The sequence below is a fragment of the Pelmatolapia mariae genome, linkage group LG16_19 (genome assembly GCF_036321145.2).
Source record: "Pelmatolapia mariae isolate MD_Pm_ZW linkage group LG16_19, Pm_UMD_F_2, whole genome shotgun sequence".
NCBI classification, from domain to species: domain Eukaryota; kingdom Metazoa; phylum Chordata; class Actinopteri; order Cichliformes; family Cichlidae; genus Pelmatolapia; species Pelmatolapia mariae.
The window spans coordinates 1683060-1700217 of NC_086241.1; the positions used below are offsets into that span (position 1 = coordinate 1683060).

The 17158-nt window shown below is 41.6% G+C and overlaps 1 protein-coding gene across 8 annotated transcripts in view; it reads right to left on the reverse strand.

The window, feature by feature from the left end:
- The window catches only part of lrp1bb (low density lipoprotein receptor-related protein 1Bb), a 260158-nt gene that overhangs the window by 85058 nt on the left and 157942 nt on the right, over positions 1 to 17158 (reverse strand). For all 8 annotated transcript variants that reach the window (XM_063499991.1, XM_063499988.1, XM_063499992.1 and 5 more), the window contains 7 exons: positions 12825 to 12956; positions 12460 to 12687; positions 11478 to 11652; positions 11106 to 11200; positions 5988 to 6137; positions 256 to 396; positions 36 to 161 (listed from right to left, as the gene is read on the reverse strand). In XM_063499991.1, coding sequence (XP_063356061.1) covers positions 36 to 161; positions 256 to 396; positions 5988 to 6137; positions 11106 to 11200; positions 11478 to 11652; positions 12460 to 12687; positions 12825 to 12956 — 1047 coding nt within the window. The remainder of the gene's footprint in view (positions 1 to 35; positions 162 to 255; positions 397 to 5987; positions 6138 to 11105; positions 11201 to 11477; positions 11653 to 12459; positions 12688 to 12824; positions 12957 to 17158) is intronic.

The following is a 17158-nucleotide window of genomic DNA, read 5'->3' on the forward strand; positions in this document are numbered from 1 at the left end:
GGTAACCAAAGGCTCAAAGAAACTGGGAATCGTACCCTCGCAAGACGTGCGATCGCTACGCAAGTTGTAGCCAACGGTGCAGGAGCAGCTGCGGGTGTTCTCTGAAGTTGGGAAGCACAGCTGTGAGCATCCTCCGTTGTTTACTTGGCACGGATTCCTTCCTGAATATTAAAACAAAACCAACAAACGGGCAACAGTAACGCACCATCAGCAGGTATGTCCATCTGTGTCGATCACGTGAGAGAGGCTGCTTACCTTTCTGGCTGTCCCTGTCGTACACCTTCATGTGAACCACCCCACCCGTCTTATTTCTCAAAACAACAAGGTTGCGCCCGTCTCTCTTGGTGACCGTTCCCAGCCGTCCTGATTCCTCATCTGCCCACCAGAGTTTTCCACCTGTAGCCAGCAAAGAAAATATGAATTAACTCCATTTTTAGAGCAAGGCCAAAGAGCATTTTCCTTTCTTTTTCACAATATGGTACAAATGAGTTCTTGAAAACACAAGCAGAGTACAGGCAAATGCCATCCTTCAAAGTGCAAATGCTGTGCTTTAGCCTGCACTCTAATCTCCTAAAGCTGGCACACTTATTCCTTAAAGCCTGTTAATAATTGAGGCATTCTCTGAGCTGATTTCAGATTAAAAAGTGGGTTTCCTGTGTCTCGCTCGGCCCCATCGCTGTTGATGAGTTTCAGCCTTGAACTGCAGGAAGGTTTTTAGCTCCACTGAAGCTTTTCCATGAACTTGAAAGACAAACGTTTCCATTACTGACTGAAACGGGCATAGCATTCCTATAAACAGATAGAAATACAGCATGTGCTGTTTGACCAGAGGGGCTGCTGACTGCTGCACACCAAACCCAGCACCTCTGTCCTCAGACTGCCACCTCTGTCCTCAGCAGATATCAGTGACGCACAGTCCATGCCAGGCACTTTGCCATTTACTCGACAGGCGTGACAGGAACTTTTCATTTTACAATCCCACTGAGGTGACAAGTAAAAAGGAGTTAAGTGAGTCCTCTCCTTCCAGGATAAACATCAGAGAGGAGGTGAAGATGACCTCATTCTAGAAAGGATAAAACCACAAAAATGAACAAAGTATCTATAACATACCCCATAATAACATAATTAGGTCACACAAACGTGGCTATAACAGACTGTATGTTGTAAAAGCTAGCAGCAGTGAGGCCGGAGCAATCACCTTTGCATTTTCATAGAAACCCCCAACAGAGGAATTACTGAGCTGAGCAGCAGCAGCAGCAGCAGCGAGCGCTCATTAAATGCCTCCTTCTTTTAGAGCAATGTCAATTACCAGCAGATTTCTTTTTCCTGCTTTGTGCTAATGCAACCATTCAGAGCAGCACTGCTCCTGGACACAACCTGGTGCAATTTAACACCCTCTTGAATTAGATTAGCAACCGAACTTAAATGAGAAATGCATTCTCATCCAAGCCAATATGTTAAGTACCATCTAGAAAATGTGCCCTGTACATTTCCAGCATCACTTCCTGGAAGGCACGACATTCTTTTGTTCTCTTGCACGTTTTTGTGTCACTGCATTCACCCACCCACCCACCCACACACACACACACACACACACACACACACACAGAAACAATTCCCGCTTCCATTAATAGCTTTAGGCTGAATGCCATCCTTAAAAGAAATGTAAAACTCGCTTCCACAAATCAGGTAAATTCCCATGAGTGAGAATGACAGTCTTCGTGCAGTTTACAAAACATTACACCCCGGAGGGCATGCTAGCCGAGATTAGCTTTGCACCCCGTGTTAATTTAATGCCGTTGGGATCACTGGCTAGGTGCGATTGCTCGCTTGTGGCACATCATATTCAATTTCCACCTCAACTGCTAGTTTGATCCCCGGCAATTCACGGCTGATGGATCACTCACACCTTCCGAAATAAGCCCTCTCTTCTCCCTCAAGCCAATCCAATTATTACAGAGCCTTAGGACCGAGTGGGTCAAACTTGTGTCACTAACAGTGCCTTCATTATACCTTTTCACATCCAGCATGAGCAATCACTAAGACATGAAGGCAAAATGAAAAGCCAGCACCCCATCGTGGAGAAACGTACGATTCTTCCCTCAGAAGTGCGTTCCCGATTACCAGTGCAAATCTGCTAAACCCTTTTTCATGCTCGTCTGCCTAGTTGTACGTCTGCATCTACCTCCCACTGTGAAAGAGATACAGATTCATCATTTGTAAACAAGCTTTCATGGCTTACGCACGACGGTTCTTCGGAGTAACCTCAACCACTTCAAATATGACTAACTGATCAATCAAGCTTGTAAACGAGAACAAATGCTTCTCAGATTTATGCTCATTAATGCTGATTGCTCCAGTAACCACAAAGGACACAAAAGCCTTTAATTAACTGGTACTGATACTCTGATGTTACCTACAGTTTTTATCCCCACCAGAGCAGACAATGCATGCTTTTAGTTGCAAATCCATATTACAGTCCTCATGCTGGCTTATATATTAGTATATTTCTTCTTTGTTCTTTACTGAACTACAAAGACGAAGGAAAGCGAGAGAAGAAATATACAGAACTCTGTGGTAAACACAGCAAATGGTCACCAAATGTACTTAACTGCAAATCGCACCATGCCGACAAAACTAAAGCTGCAAAGGGACATTTTCTGTAATGGGCATCGCTGACAGGCTGTGCACTCGCCAACAACAAAAGAAGCTCAGGAGTGGAAAATGACCTGTGACTGCTGTCCTGCTCTCTTCCACCAGCCTCATTTTCAGCTGACCCTGTAACTTTTACAGGTTCATGCTCAATGATCTACAGCAAAGGAGGACTGAATGTTGGCATCACGAAACACGGTAACATAAACCCTACAAAACTGCTTCTGTTCCTCGTTTCTGGCAGACGGGCGGGTCCATAATTTGTTGCACAAACACACTATTTTGTAGGTTTGTCTCTGCACAACAACAACACAGGCACTTCTGCAAAAATTTTGCTTTAACTTTTCATTTTTAATCAGAGCCTGAAAGTAAACTGGACACCTGATACGAGCACTTTGAGTTTCCTGCTCTGTTGGTACGTCGGAACAACTGAAGCGGACACAGTCACGGTTCATTCATGTTTTTACATTTGTATTTCAGAGCTTTTTGCAGTAATTTTAAATGTAAAAAGGCCAAATTGTTAAAAAGAAGGCATGCACTAGCCAGCCCAGCAACACGGCGCCGATAAGAACAAGAAGGTCAGATTAGAGTTGACCTAAAACATCTCGAGAAGCCTGCGCAGTTCTGAAACCAGATGAAGCCACGACTGATGCATAAGCTTAGACACAGCTCATGATCAGACCACACTATCTGTCAAACATGCTGGGGCAGTTTAAGCCTCTGAAAATGGGTCATGAAATATAACAATTCCTGTAATTGCTAAAAAGTCAATGTGACCCCCCCCACATGATTGACATATTGATTGTTTGATTGAAATCCCAAAATCAGGTAAACAGTAAAGGACGTGTTTGATAGATCATGTATCAAATGATGTTAAAAAAGTGAAACATCATCCAAATAGGTGCTGTTTAAATAAATCTGTATTGCTGGTGTTTAACCAGTACAATTCCTCTGTTTTACCAAACGTAATGGTAACGCAGCAAAGTACGGTTCGGTCGACCAATCAACTTCTTCAAGATAACAAAATGTGGATAATTGTGATTGATGGAGACTTGCAGACATCATTTCACTGTTTTGCTGTAGCTGCTCCTGCACAGGAGCGCAGCTATTAGTCTGTGTCACCTCACATTCTACATCCCATTTGTGAAATGCAATAATGAAGTCTCCAATGTCCATTCCTCCACAGCCAAAGTATTCACTATAAAAAATGCCCACAAAAATGAACCTAAAAATTGTGGCTTACACTTGCAGAAAGCTAATAGTGTACAAAACAGTGGGACTCCATCCTGCCACTGCTGTGTTATTCTGCAACACAGTAATTAATGCTCTCTGCACATGCTGACAGATACCCACCGCACAGAAAACGAAGGCCTGTCATGGTTAATAACATGCTTCAAGAACACGCTGAATCACTCTGACAACACTCTTCCATTTCATATTTTAGTTTTTTGTTTATTTGTTTGTTTGTTTTTTCTTTTTTTCCCTTCAAATCACAGTTTGGTTCAGACCCACACACACAAAACCAAAAAAATCTCTCTTCAATAAGCCTTTGTTTGCTCTCTTCTCATTACCAATCTTGGCAAGTGTAATGCATTCACATAGCTCACTGGGAGGTTTCCCAATTGTCAAGGTGCAGTAGTGTGGAAGTGAAACAATTTAAAATTCAAATTCTGCTCTGCAGCTTCAAAGAATAAAAGGTGAAACAAACACATCAATGAAACAAACGTGAAACGAATGAAATGGGACTGAAGTCTGAACCGTGGACGCTGCAGTAGACGCCTTAGCATTAAAGATGCTGTGTGTGTAATATTTGTGTCCATTGTCTCTCATTTTCTCTCAAACAGCACAGACACTGCAACAACTTGCAACAACGCAACAATGACAGCGACCGATCATCGTGCAGCTATTATTTTTAAAACTCGTTCGGTCTGTGCTGCTGCTTGTTTTCTTTTCAGAGTCAGTTTGATTAAAAAAAACCCTTTTTAATACAGATCCAAAGATCCTTCCACTGAGCCATGTCCATTAGCTTTGCTGCACATCACAGCCACTGAGATCTTTAGCAGTGTTATTTATCACTCCACCAAAGTAGATAGCTGTACAGTTCGTGGCATCACTACTGTTTAAATAGATATATAATCTAATCCCAAGCTCAACCCTGCTTAGCTTCCGAGATCAGACGAGATGGGGCGTGTTCAGGGTGGTATGGCTGTAAGTATCCCACGGTGGTACGGTGGTTAGCACTGTTGCCTCACAGTAAGAATTTCCTGAGTTCAATTCCGCCATCAGGCCGGGGGCTTTCTGTGTGGAGTTTGCATGTTCTCCCCGTGTTTGCGTGGGTTCTCCCCGGGTCCTCCGGCTTCCTCCCACAGTCCAACAACATGCAGTTAGACAGGTCAGGTTACTTGCTGATTCTAAAATGCCCATAGGTGTGAATGTGAGTGCGAATGGTTGTCTGTCTCTGTGTGTTTGCCCTGCGACAGACTGGCGACCTGTCCAGGGTGTACCCTGCTTCTCGCCCTATAACACCTGGGATAGGCTCCGCCCCCCACGACCCTGAAAAAGATAAGCGGAAGTGAATGGATGGGTGGGTCTAATCCCATTTACACGAATTATTTCATAAAAACCATTTCTGTCATTTCAGTCTCTTTGGATAAAACTCAAGGTAATCCAACATTACACGTGTCAGTAACTCCCGATTGGTCGAGAGTGTGGCGCGCACATTTTGTATCATTAATATAAAAACATTCACTTACGTCAAGGTGTTTGTTTGTTTATACAGGTATTAGGGGCATAATGTTAGCAACATTTTCTGGGTTGTGGAAACTCAAATAACATTCTTTATCTTGTATTAGCTAATGAACTGGACAGGAACCCACTCACGCTGCCTTGTGTACATGCAAACTGGTTCTACTTCCAACTCGTCCCCCTCGTAGCTGCAAGCATCATAGAAGCATTCAGTATATTTGTACAGATGTTTTCTGCAGGCGGGATTTCATCTACAACATGCTGACGCAGATTTCAGGCATTCAGAACGAACCTACACGCTGATAGATGGTGTGACACATTGGATTGAGCGCTGATACCAAGAATCACTCCATAATGAACATCCTCCACCCTTCTCATTATGGAAAGGGTGAGAAAATCAATCATCAATCATTGCTCTGTTGTGTTTTAATTATCTAATGCTCCTCACATAGAGTGAGGCACAGCTGTTTGCACGCACTCTCTAAATAGCTCCATTTTAAAGCCACTTAACTGGTTAAACGTGTAATCCTTTCACACTCTGAGTAATCTTCAGCGCCAATCTGATGCACTTGTGACAAAGCTCCACTCACCCATCACGGCCAGAGCTGTGCCTTTGGCTAACTCCCTCTTTACAGTCTCAAGCACCTCCAGCCCACTGCCATCCAGATTGCACCTGTTGATGGTCCCGTTGGTCGAGCTTATCCAGTACAGCTTGTTGGCAGCGTAGTCTATGGAGAGGCCTGAGACACAGCGAGTCAGGAGATGATATCAAATCAGCAAAGAAAGCATCATTAGGGACATATGAACTCAAAAACACAAAATGTAACATTTGAATATGTAAAATATTGCTGGGTGTAGATTAAAATTATGTTGTCATTTGAAATATTACAGTAAAAAAAAGACACTTGGACATTAATCCATCTTCACACAGCTCCTCTCACTAGCAGCTGAACTCAGAACCTACTTTATGAAAACGTTTGTGAGGTCAGTAAAGTTGGTGTTTCAAACACACTGAAGTATTAAACACATATAAATATTAACTTGGCCGGTGTTGTGCCAAAAACGGATTGTTTCCATGTTTAATGTCTTTACTTATATTGATAAACAGATTTACAAATGCAACATATATAAAATAAAATGTAAAAATGTCCCGTTTCGACTGACTCTGTGTTACTGTACCTACATTATAACCAGTCTGGACACTTGGAATATGTTTGCAGGACTTTTGTTATGTTTGTCGTGTGTTCTGCTGCCCTCTTGGCCAGAAAGCTTAAAAAAGACAATTTTAAATGTCAACCAGATTTTTAACTGGATAAATAAAAGATGTAAAAATCACTGACTGCAGCTTCTACCTTGTGACAGGAATGTGTTTGTGGCTCACGATGACTCGATATCATTCATGACGGACACATATGACATGTATTTCACATATTATAGGTTATTTATAGCAGTTTAAATGCAGACAATTACTTTTTGGTAAATACCAGGATCCACGTTAACTTTAGCCACGTCACTGCTAGCAGGTACCTGCTAGATTATCATTAAGGCAGCAGCTACCTAATAGCAAAATGATAATGTTAATCTTGGAGCTACACATCAAATATTATAAGTTCTGTCCGTTTGTATCATTAATATCATTATTAATTAATTTAACAGTTTCTCTTAAGATTCCAAATTGAAGCTGAGAAAAGCCTAAACAGTGACAGTCTACCTTAACAACTCTGTGATCACCATGATGCCCTGCAGGAGATCAACAGAGATGCAGCTCTGTACATTTGCACGTCAGTAATGGTCTAATCTTTACTTTAAGAATATTTGGTTATTTCCCCCCGTGATATCAAAAATAATACCGTGTATCGAGAACTCTCACTGGGTATTTCTGAGAACAAGTGTACTACACGAAGGTTAAGGTGATGCAGTTTTGAAACGTACCTCTGCGATGCTGTATAAATACTTTCCCTGCTGCTGTTTGAGTGCATGCTAATAGAAATGCTCACGTGTTTACTGCTGCTTGTTTGTGGGGCATCTGTTTAACAGGACTCCAGCTGGCTTGAAAAACGAACAAACAGGAAGCAGACTGCTTTTGAATCCATTTCCTGGCTGATGTAATGGCGGGAATATCACTGTTAATGGTGGGAGCTAAAAGCAATTTCAGTTGTGTTCCTCTGGACAACTCAATGTCTCCCACCATGTGTTGGATTTATGTCTGGCAGATTCACAGTCACAATGCATCATTAATTTACTCTTGTCCCCAGGTCTGCCCCATAATCATAAATGAAGCCAGTGAAATATTGTGCAGCATCCTATCTGTATTGCTGACAGGCCCAGGAGCATGAAAAAAACCTGTGAAGACAATGCTGCTGTGTGTGACAAATCGGGTGTTTGACCTTGAGCTGTGTAACAAAAGCTAGTCGAGATGAAGAACAGACGATTGTTTTTGCTAAATCGAGCTAAAGCTTATTGTCAGGGATGAGTCAGCATCACCTGATGCCAGCACAGGAAACATTACATATTCATACATCAGGTAAACATACTTCACATGTACAACTAGAAATACATTCAAGTCTTGGGGGTGACCGTGGCTCAGGGGATTGGGAAGCTCATCTGTAACCAGAAGGTTGCCGGTTCGATCCTCCAGCTCTCTCTGTCCTGGTCGTTGTGTCCTTGGGCAAGACACTTCACCTACCGCCTACTGGTGTTGGCCAGAGGGGTCGATGGCGCGATATGGCAGCCTCGCTTCTGTCAGTCTGCCCCAGGGCAGCTGTGGCTACAACTGTAGCTGCCTCCACCAGTGTGTGAATGTGAGAGTGAATGAATAGTGGAATTGTAAAGCGTTTCGAAAAGCACTATATAAATGCAATCCATTATTATTATTTGACAGTGAATCCTGGACTATCCCCCGCTGGTGTTTCCTCAGCACTTGAAGGCACTTCTTCAAAACTAGTTCATTCAGCTACAACATGCTCACCATCCTGATTAACAAAACATGCACATAGATATTAAGATACAGAATACATATGCCCTCCAACTAATGCTAACCTGTCTTTGTGGTAGCTCACACCACAGTAGATGTTTGTGCCGTGATGTTGCACACGCATGCAGGCAGACAGACAAATACTCACGCAGTCACAGCGAGTAATAACAGAAATATGAATCTCATGAACATTACGCAGGAAGCACTAACTAACGATCCAGTTAATGATACTGGTGTAATTTCTGAAAACCTGTGTTGTGTAAAAATATATCACAGCAGAGCGAGCAAGGTCGGCGCTGCCAAAAGTCCACGTGTGCACCTTTGGATGATGTCATGTTCCTTCTGAAAAACTGACAGATACATTTTTCTACTGATCAACTAAAGAAAAGGAAACAGTTACAGCCGAGGAGAGCATCTGTGCATGATCCAGCGGCTCCACAACATCAGGCTGAATCGAATTCTTGAAATCCTGCTAATTACTGTTCTTGTTAAATTCATGTGAAAAAAACATCTTAAATTCTTAAAAGGTGTTGGTAATATAATTATTAGTCTTTGAATAAAATTGAATCTTTTTAGTTTTCTGAATTCTGAATTCAAGTATCTGAATTGTTCCTTTTTACTGTATTATTATTATCATTATTATTATTATTATTGCTACATCATGTAAATTTGTCACATTTAGAAAATATATTTTTGCAACACTGCCTACATTTACAGTAACAGTGGTATACTTCACCCTGCTTTCTTCTCTTTTATTTAGCAAAAATCTCAATAATTCTTATTTAAAAAATCATGTTTTTAAGCAACAACAGTCTTTTCACAAGATTATTTCCCATACTCTCCAGTTTGGTGCCACGCCTCCGCCCTAAATGTCTGTGGTTACAGGATATTTGAAGGTTCCTTGGATGTCAGGCATGTTTCACATCTCACAGTCATTTAAAGGGAATCTAATCTGTTACTGCATTTGATCCATTTCTGAGTAGATCTGCTTTTCTGATTGGACTCATTATTGGTCCACTTCCAGGCCTCATTTTAACTTTATGGACTTTTAGATACAATGTAATGAAATCATATTTGAATTAATGGCAATAAGCTCATTCTCTTCACATCTGAGTTTGATCTGCAGGAAAACCCGCTGCACTGTACTACACAACTCTATTTGTCCAGGACAAATATTCTTTGCTAACTATAGTCTTGCCCAATTTTTTGAATTGCATGGCTGCCTCTCCCTCACGCATCACTAAAAACTACATAAACAACAGTATCTCCATATCTACACTCGAGAAGAGCTCCAAGAACCCGACAGTGGCAACAACATGATGACTGGAGCCAGAAAGGTGAACTGCTGTACAGATGTTCAAAGGTGACAGTGGTGCCCGACCAATGAACCAGAACAGAGACCTGCCATATAACATGGAAGGCTGCTGTCTCAGCAGATATCACTGAACTACCATCAACAGCATAAAACTGATTGATTTACATGTTGAATGTGTTGATGTATACATGTTTGCTTCGAATAAACATGAGCTGATTTTTACCAGACACTTTAAGACCTCCATCCATTCGCTTCCGCTTATCCTTTTCAGGGTCGCGGGGGGCGCTGGAGCGAGAGGCGGGGTACACCCTGGACAGGTCGCCAGTCTGTCGCAGGGCTAACACACAGGGGCAGACAACCATTCACTCCCACATTCACACGTATGGGCAATTTAGATTAATCAATTAACCTATCCCCACAAACTGCATGTCTTTAGACTGTGGGAGGAAGCCGGAGTACCCGGAGGGAACTCACGCAAACACGGGGAGAACATGCAAACTCCACACAGAAAGCCCCCGGCCTGATGGTGGAATTGAACTCAGGACCTTCTTGCTGTGCGGCAACAGCGCTAACCACCGTGCCACCGTGCCGCCTATTTTACTTTACACTTTAAGACCTTCACCCAAAAATGCTTTTGGTAATATTTGATGATCTTGCCCAATCAGATAACTTGACGAGTTTGTGTAAATGCCAACAGGTACAATTACAGGTACAACTATTACATCTAATTCTGTCTGTAAAAGTCATGCAAACACAGGATAAGTGAGTGCAGATCTATTATAGTGAGATCATTGTGCCTTTTACATAGGACAAATTACTTTGAACACATCTGGAATGAAGTAGACTCCAAGACGTTTATTTGAATTAAACTGCAGATACACTCAGATGTTATTTTTTTGGTGGATCTATAATGTTTGAAGTAGGATATCAGACATTTTTCAGACATTTGAGCCACGATTAAATATATTAGACCAAGCACAGCTGCTATAAATCACTTCAGTTAATAATCTGGTTAAATATATTTAGACCACAGACTGTTTCTGCTTCACTATGTGTTTATGCATACTCTGCATTTCATTATTAATCTCTGGCTCTCTTCCACAGTGCCTCTTTGTCCTGTCTTCATCCTGTCTTCATCCCCTCACCTCAACCATTTTAAGCAGATGGCCCCGCCCCTCCCTGAGCCTGGTTCTGTCAGAGGTTTCTTCCTGTTAAAAGGGAGTTTTTCCTTCACACTGTCTCACACGGGGTCGTTTGATTGTTTCTCTGTTTTCTTGTATTGTTGCAGGATCTTTACAACATAAAGCATCTTGAGCAAATCGCTGTTGTGATTTGGAGCTATACAAATAAAGGTGAATTGAATTGAATCAAAGATCAGGCACAGCTTGACAGCATGCTATTCAAAGCTCTCTTACTGACCTACAGGGTCCCTCTGATTCTGGTGGAGCACCTTGCTGTTACTCCCATCCATGTTGGCCATGTTAATGGTGTTGCCATCTGTCCAGTACATTTTCCTTCATGAGAAGATGTGAAAAGAATATGTAGTAATTCAAAAAGGCAAAATATATCAAAGTTATACACCGCAATCAAAGACTGTTATGTTTTCTAAACTGTAACTTGAATGTGGGCCAAAACATTTGCTCTGACAGCCTTGTGAAAACACCTGAAGCATGTAGAACAGTTTCTATACAAGCAGGCTGTGATCCCTCGTTTTTCCAGGTGAGGCTTCCTTACACTCTGCACTGAAGGTGAAGTACTCATAAAGTGCACAGGCTGCTCTAATCTACTTACCCCTTGGCAGGGTGCACTACAAGGCACCTTGGCTTATCAATGCCGTGGATGATGGACGTCTTCAGGGACCCATCAAAGCGAGCCACATTGATTTGGGACTCGTCATTTTCAGAGCTCAGCCAGTATAAGTTCTTGGAAAGCCAGTCTAAAGCCAGACCGCGGCAGTTGACTATATCTGTCAGGAAGGGTGTGAAAAAGCTGTCAGGCTTGTGTGCTTCAATGAAATACACGAAAACAAGATAAATAACAAGCAAAATAACAGCATACACACATGCATATATAATGCAGAACAGATGAAAACAGCAAAACATAATCACTGTGATAATAATTAATCTCAGTTACCAAACTTTAATATAATGAACACCTCTAAAGTCTAAAGACGTGCACGTTTGTGATTCCAGTGTGCAGAAAATAACATGATGTACGAATCCACACCCAACTGTGCTGGTATACCTGCAATCTCCAAACAATTATCCTTATGTCATATTTAATATATTGATCATAAGAATATACAAACATGTGCATAATAATGTAATAAGACACAATAGTAATAACCACCCGATGTATACTGGTATATATGTGTTTTATGTTTCTGTAACAGTCGCTCCACTGATGAGCTCTTTAGCTGAAATTCTGGTTTTAATGCTAAATTTGATTTTTGTCGACATCCAGGAATTTTGAGCTCTACTGTTTTATAAACATTATTAAAACATTATCAATTTCTTTGATTAAGATACCAAATTAAAGTTATTTACTTGCATTCCTGAACAGAAAAATATGTTTAAAGTGAATCTTGACTCCTCAGAGAAAACTGTGGAGTCAGCTCGTCGTTGTCCTTATAAACATGTTTTTGACAGATTTCTCAAATATTTGTGTTTCCTTGTTTTCAGGACAGCTTGTCTGATAAATGTATTGAGCCGTGTAAACAAAACAAAAACCTTCAGGGTATCTTTTCATTTATTAACGTCTGGAATCGACTCACCTAAGGAGATGACAGTCTCGAGCTGGGTGCCGTTGATGAACGCTCGTTTGATCGTTTGAGTTTTGATGTCGGCCCAGTAGATCCTCTCCTCCTGGGAATCGTAGTCCACCACGGTGACATCATCGATATCTGGCACCGTCAGAGCCGTCATGACGTTCATGTAAGGGTCGTCGACGTCCACGCCACGGATTTCGGACCGCCGCACATACAGGAGGAACCTTTTCAGCGCTGGTGAGATAATTAAGCAACCAATCACTTGGCATAGTGCATTTTCTGTTTTCATGGACAGGAGTTAAAATAATGACTGATATGGACGCTGGTGGCAATCTAAAGAAAGAGGAAATATAAAAGGTGTTCCCACTCACCAAAGCAGGACTGTTTGTTGGTCGAAAGCTTCATGAGGTGTGGACAGGTGCAGGAGGCTGTGCGGTTGTAATTGATGAGACACAGATGTGAACAGGGACCACGTCCATCGTTCTTTTCACACGGGTTAGGAACTGACGGGAGCGAGGAAAGGGAGGAAAAAACAACAAAGTAAAATGACGAGTTAAGAGATCAGACGGGATAATAACTGGATGTGGACTCGACTAAAAAGCCTGGTTGACATTTACAGGTCCGTCTGACTGCATGTAAGGAAACGAAAGCATCGCCGTAAACCACTCTGATCGTGATTTTGCACTCGTGTGGCATTAAAGCAGGAGAATAAATGAGAAAGCATGAAAGTGGGGCACTTCTGAAGAGAATAAATGAAAGCTCCAACACAAGTTATGAACAAAGGTCACACTCACAAGAGAAACGGCGAAAAAAGTCAAATATGTTAGGACGTCTGTTCTTAAACACAGACGGAGAAAACGTTGGATTTGCAGCTGATCCTGACGTGTCACTGCAAGTTGCTCTCCTGATGAATTTGGAGGTTTACAAATACATGAAAATTATACAAATAAAATCTATTTCATTTCGTCTTTCATATTCTGCCTTTCATATTAAAGGTGACAGTATCACTTGTGCTTCTATTACCACAAACTAAACTGAGCGGTGCCCTTGTAGGCGCAATACAAAGGACTGAGTTTGCACCATTTCTTACTGTACTCTCTTCACACTAAATCACCTCAGTCAGACTAAAGAAAATCACCCACAGTTCAATAATTTCTCATCATGCTGCAGTCATATTTCATGCATCAGACAAAAGCATTTCTCTATCTACTCTGGATGATTCATGTCAAACAAGCTCATTCAAAGTTTATTTCCCAAGCTCCTTCAGCAGCACACTGGAGAACCTCATTGCATTACAAATGCGGCTCATTTAGACTGAAAAGAAGCATCTCTGTCTTTGCATTCTGGAAACAACACCCGGCCGACTCAGTATGCTAACAAGGAAACACGGTAACGTTACTGCACTCGGCTGAATCGCCGTGTCGAGGAGCGACGGGCAGCAACATCGCAGCCAAAGTGTTGCTTTATTTGAAACTTTCAGATTTCTGTGCAGCAAATGCAAAGCAGCAGAAACTGTTACCTCTCAAAAACAATAAGAAAACAAACAAATTCATTTTCTGTTAAATCCTCTGAATGCATAACTGTTTGTGTCCATCATTCACTAAAGGAACAGAAGAAAAAAAAGGTAGAGCTATCGTCAGCTGTACGTATAGAAAATTACTAATTTCACGCCACTAAATAGATTATAGTGAAAAACTGACCCAACTGCTGAAAACAGAAACTCAGTGGAGACATGAATGACTATGCAGTCTAATCACTGTGGCTGAGCTTAATGTAAGTACACCATGATGTTACAGAAACACATCAGCATCAAATGATTCTGTTATTGTGTTGGTTAAACTGTCTAAAGTATAGATTTTTATGTTACTGGCTCTTTATAACGGCAGAGTGAAAATAGGCTTCTTGTTGCTGTTATTCATTCAAATTGCCCCGATGCTCCCCTGGGCTCTCCTGGGCTCCCCTTTGGCACCTGCTGGAAGCTTCAGAGGGAAGCTGGGTGTTGTGCTCATCTCTCCCACCTTCGTTTTTTTTCTGGTCCAGATGTTCAGGGGTCAGTGAAGCATCACATCCTGAGACACAGGTTCTGGCTAAAGTGACTAATAGTGAGCTCATCCCCACTTGAGCTTTTTCCAGAAAGGATTCAACGCGCTGTCTCTCTTCTTTGGGTGAAAGACCTGGCTCACACTCATCTACCGTGACTGTGAGGACAGAACGTCCACTGACACTGAGGTCCCTGTGTTAGGACAGGACTATGTCTGTTATTAAAGACAACATGATGCCATTTTTAACTAACCTGCTGAATTCAGTGAAGAGACTGCCTGATAGCAGGCGTGTGGGAGAGAAATGATACAGCACAGAACTACAATATTGTATCCATACAGGGACACCAAATAGATTTTATTAAATATTTAAACTAAATTGTAAATATAAATTGAACTTTTTAGTACAAGAATGATAAAATCAATAGCTTTTTTTAAAGGTGGTGCAACAAGAAGGGCGTGGGTTTGACTGCAGTGTGGGGCCTGTGCAGAGTTTGGGTGTTCTCTCAGTCCACAGACATACACGGGGTCAGGCTAATTAGTGGTGCGAAATTCACTGTAGGTGTGAATCAGTGGTTGTTTGCCTCTATGTCTGTGAGAGACTGGTGACCTGTCCACAGGGTAGCCTGTGACACCTGAACTGGATAAGTGGATGGTTCAAGGTTCAAGGTTCTTTATTTGTCACATGCATAGTTATACAAGTATAACACACAGTGAAATGTAGCCTGACACGCTCCTCGACATGTGCAAAAATTTAATTCACATTAAGTGAATTAAATAAGAATAGACAATCTGACTATTTTACAGAATAGACAATATAAACATATTTAAAATTAAAGGAATTTGCAATGTACATTGTGCCGGTGGGTTTAGAGTGTCTGGAAGAGAGTCCTGTCTCAGTCAATTATAGATGATGTGAGAGGGCGGGTGTGTGTGTGTGGGGGGGGGGGGGGTTTGGTTCAGGGCCCGGATGGCTTGGGGATAGAAGCTCCTCTTGCCATCCGGGCCCTGTTGAGTGTATGAACTGAGATGACGTTAGCACACATTAAAACAGAAAACCCAACGAGCACAGGACACACTTACCGTGACCAAGGTGAGAAATCGAGAAAGTAACACAATCCAACACCGACTGCAAAGTTTTGGAAAACCATCGCTTTTCTTAAACACTCCAAACCCTGTAAAGCAGATCCGCACACAGCCGTACCCTGGCTCTGCAGAGAAGCATAACGCTGGGTACAGTCTGATTAACTCAGATGCATGAATGTCACAGGCTGTGTGTAACCCACCTAAAATTTGCCTAATGAAAATGAACTGCTGTTCCCAAAGAATGTCAGTAGGTGGCACTATGAGATTGTTTAGTGCTTGTGAACTTGAGTTGATGTAGAGAAGGAGAATAGCGCTAAGGCCACGTATGCTGGTCGGAGCTACTCACCGAGTTTTTCTTTAATCCTTGTTCAAGAAAAAGGTTATGTGTGAAGACACAAATTGGATTTTACTCTTCCGCTTGTTGGGAAACGCGGACACTTTTTGTTGATGCCGATGTACCTCTGTTTTTGTGGTTTTTGTTCATTTCCGGTGAGTTGACTAACTGCGCTAGCATAGCAAGCTAATCGTTAGCTAATCATTAGCTAAGTGTAATGTAAATTTCATATGTTCCTTTTAAGTGCTGTCTTATCTTTTTATTTCTTCACTTGTGAATGTTTTAAACCAATCGGAAATATTTCTTTGGAAGCTAGTAGGTAAGTTTTATTTATTGTAATGAGATGATAAATATGAGCAGTCTTTGGCTAAATAGTACTGCGACCACGTTTTGCACTTTCCTCGTGCATCAGTAATGTACATTCTCTCAATTCATTGGATTGATGTGACTGCTGTTCACAAAATATGAGATCTGAGTTAAATTTGTATGATGTGGAAATTGTTTTAAGGTTCTTGGATTAATTTTATTGTCGATTGCATTAAGTCGTTATATACAAAGAGTGAAAGGCATTTGGTCACTAGTGTTGATTAAGTTGTTATATGATATTCATGTAAAATATGTTCACTGCCCTGTGCAGGTTGGTTTTTTTGTTGGAGTCTAAAGTTGCGAGCCAGGATTCCGGATCCCCAGCTGCGATGCAGGAAAGGTTTCCAGCCTACTTTGAAGTGACAACTGCGTTACTTCTTGACAGATAAGCTTATGAGATCTCAGAACAATACACTACCCGGGTCGTACTACTAACATTAACACTATACACACACCTGAACTGAAAAGATCTCTGAAAACTGAACTCTAAAACTGAATACACGGACTGACAAATATGGACTATTGGAACTGTTGTGAACTGTTGAATGACTGTTTTTGGTTTTGTTTTGAATAAATGTTGACTGTTCTTTTAGCTGTGTGTCATTCGCTCCTTAGTCGATTCCTAGAGAACATAAGCCCAAGATCCTAACTTTCTCTACATTCAGTAGTGGTAAAGTATCGTGTGTTACATGTGGATGTGACTATAACAGCTCATGATGTCACAGAGGACCGGCGACTGTAATACCTGTAGTACCAGAGTAAACACGTGCTCTACTCTCTAACACGCACAGTTCAGTTTGTTAAGCATATGCAACGTTTATTTACTAATTTGGTCTTAATGACGTGTTAATCACTCCGTCTCCTTGACAACCACATTTTG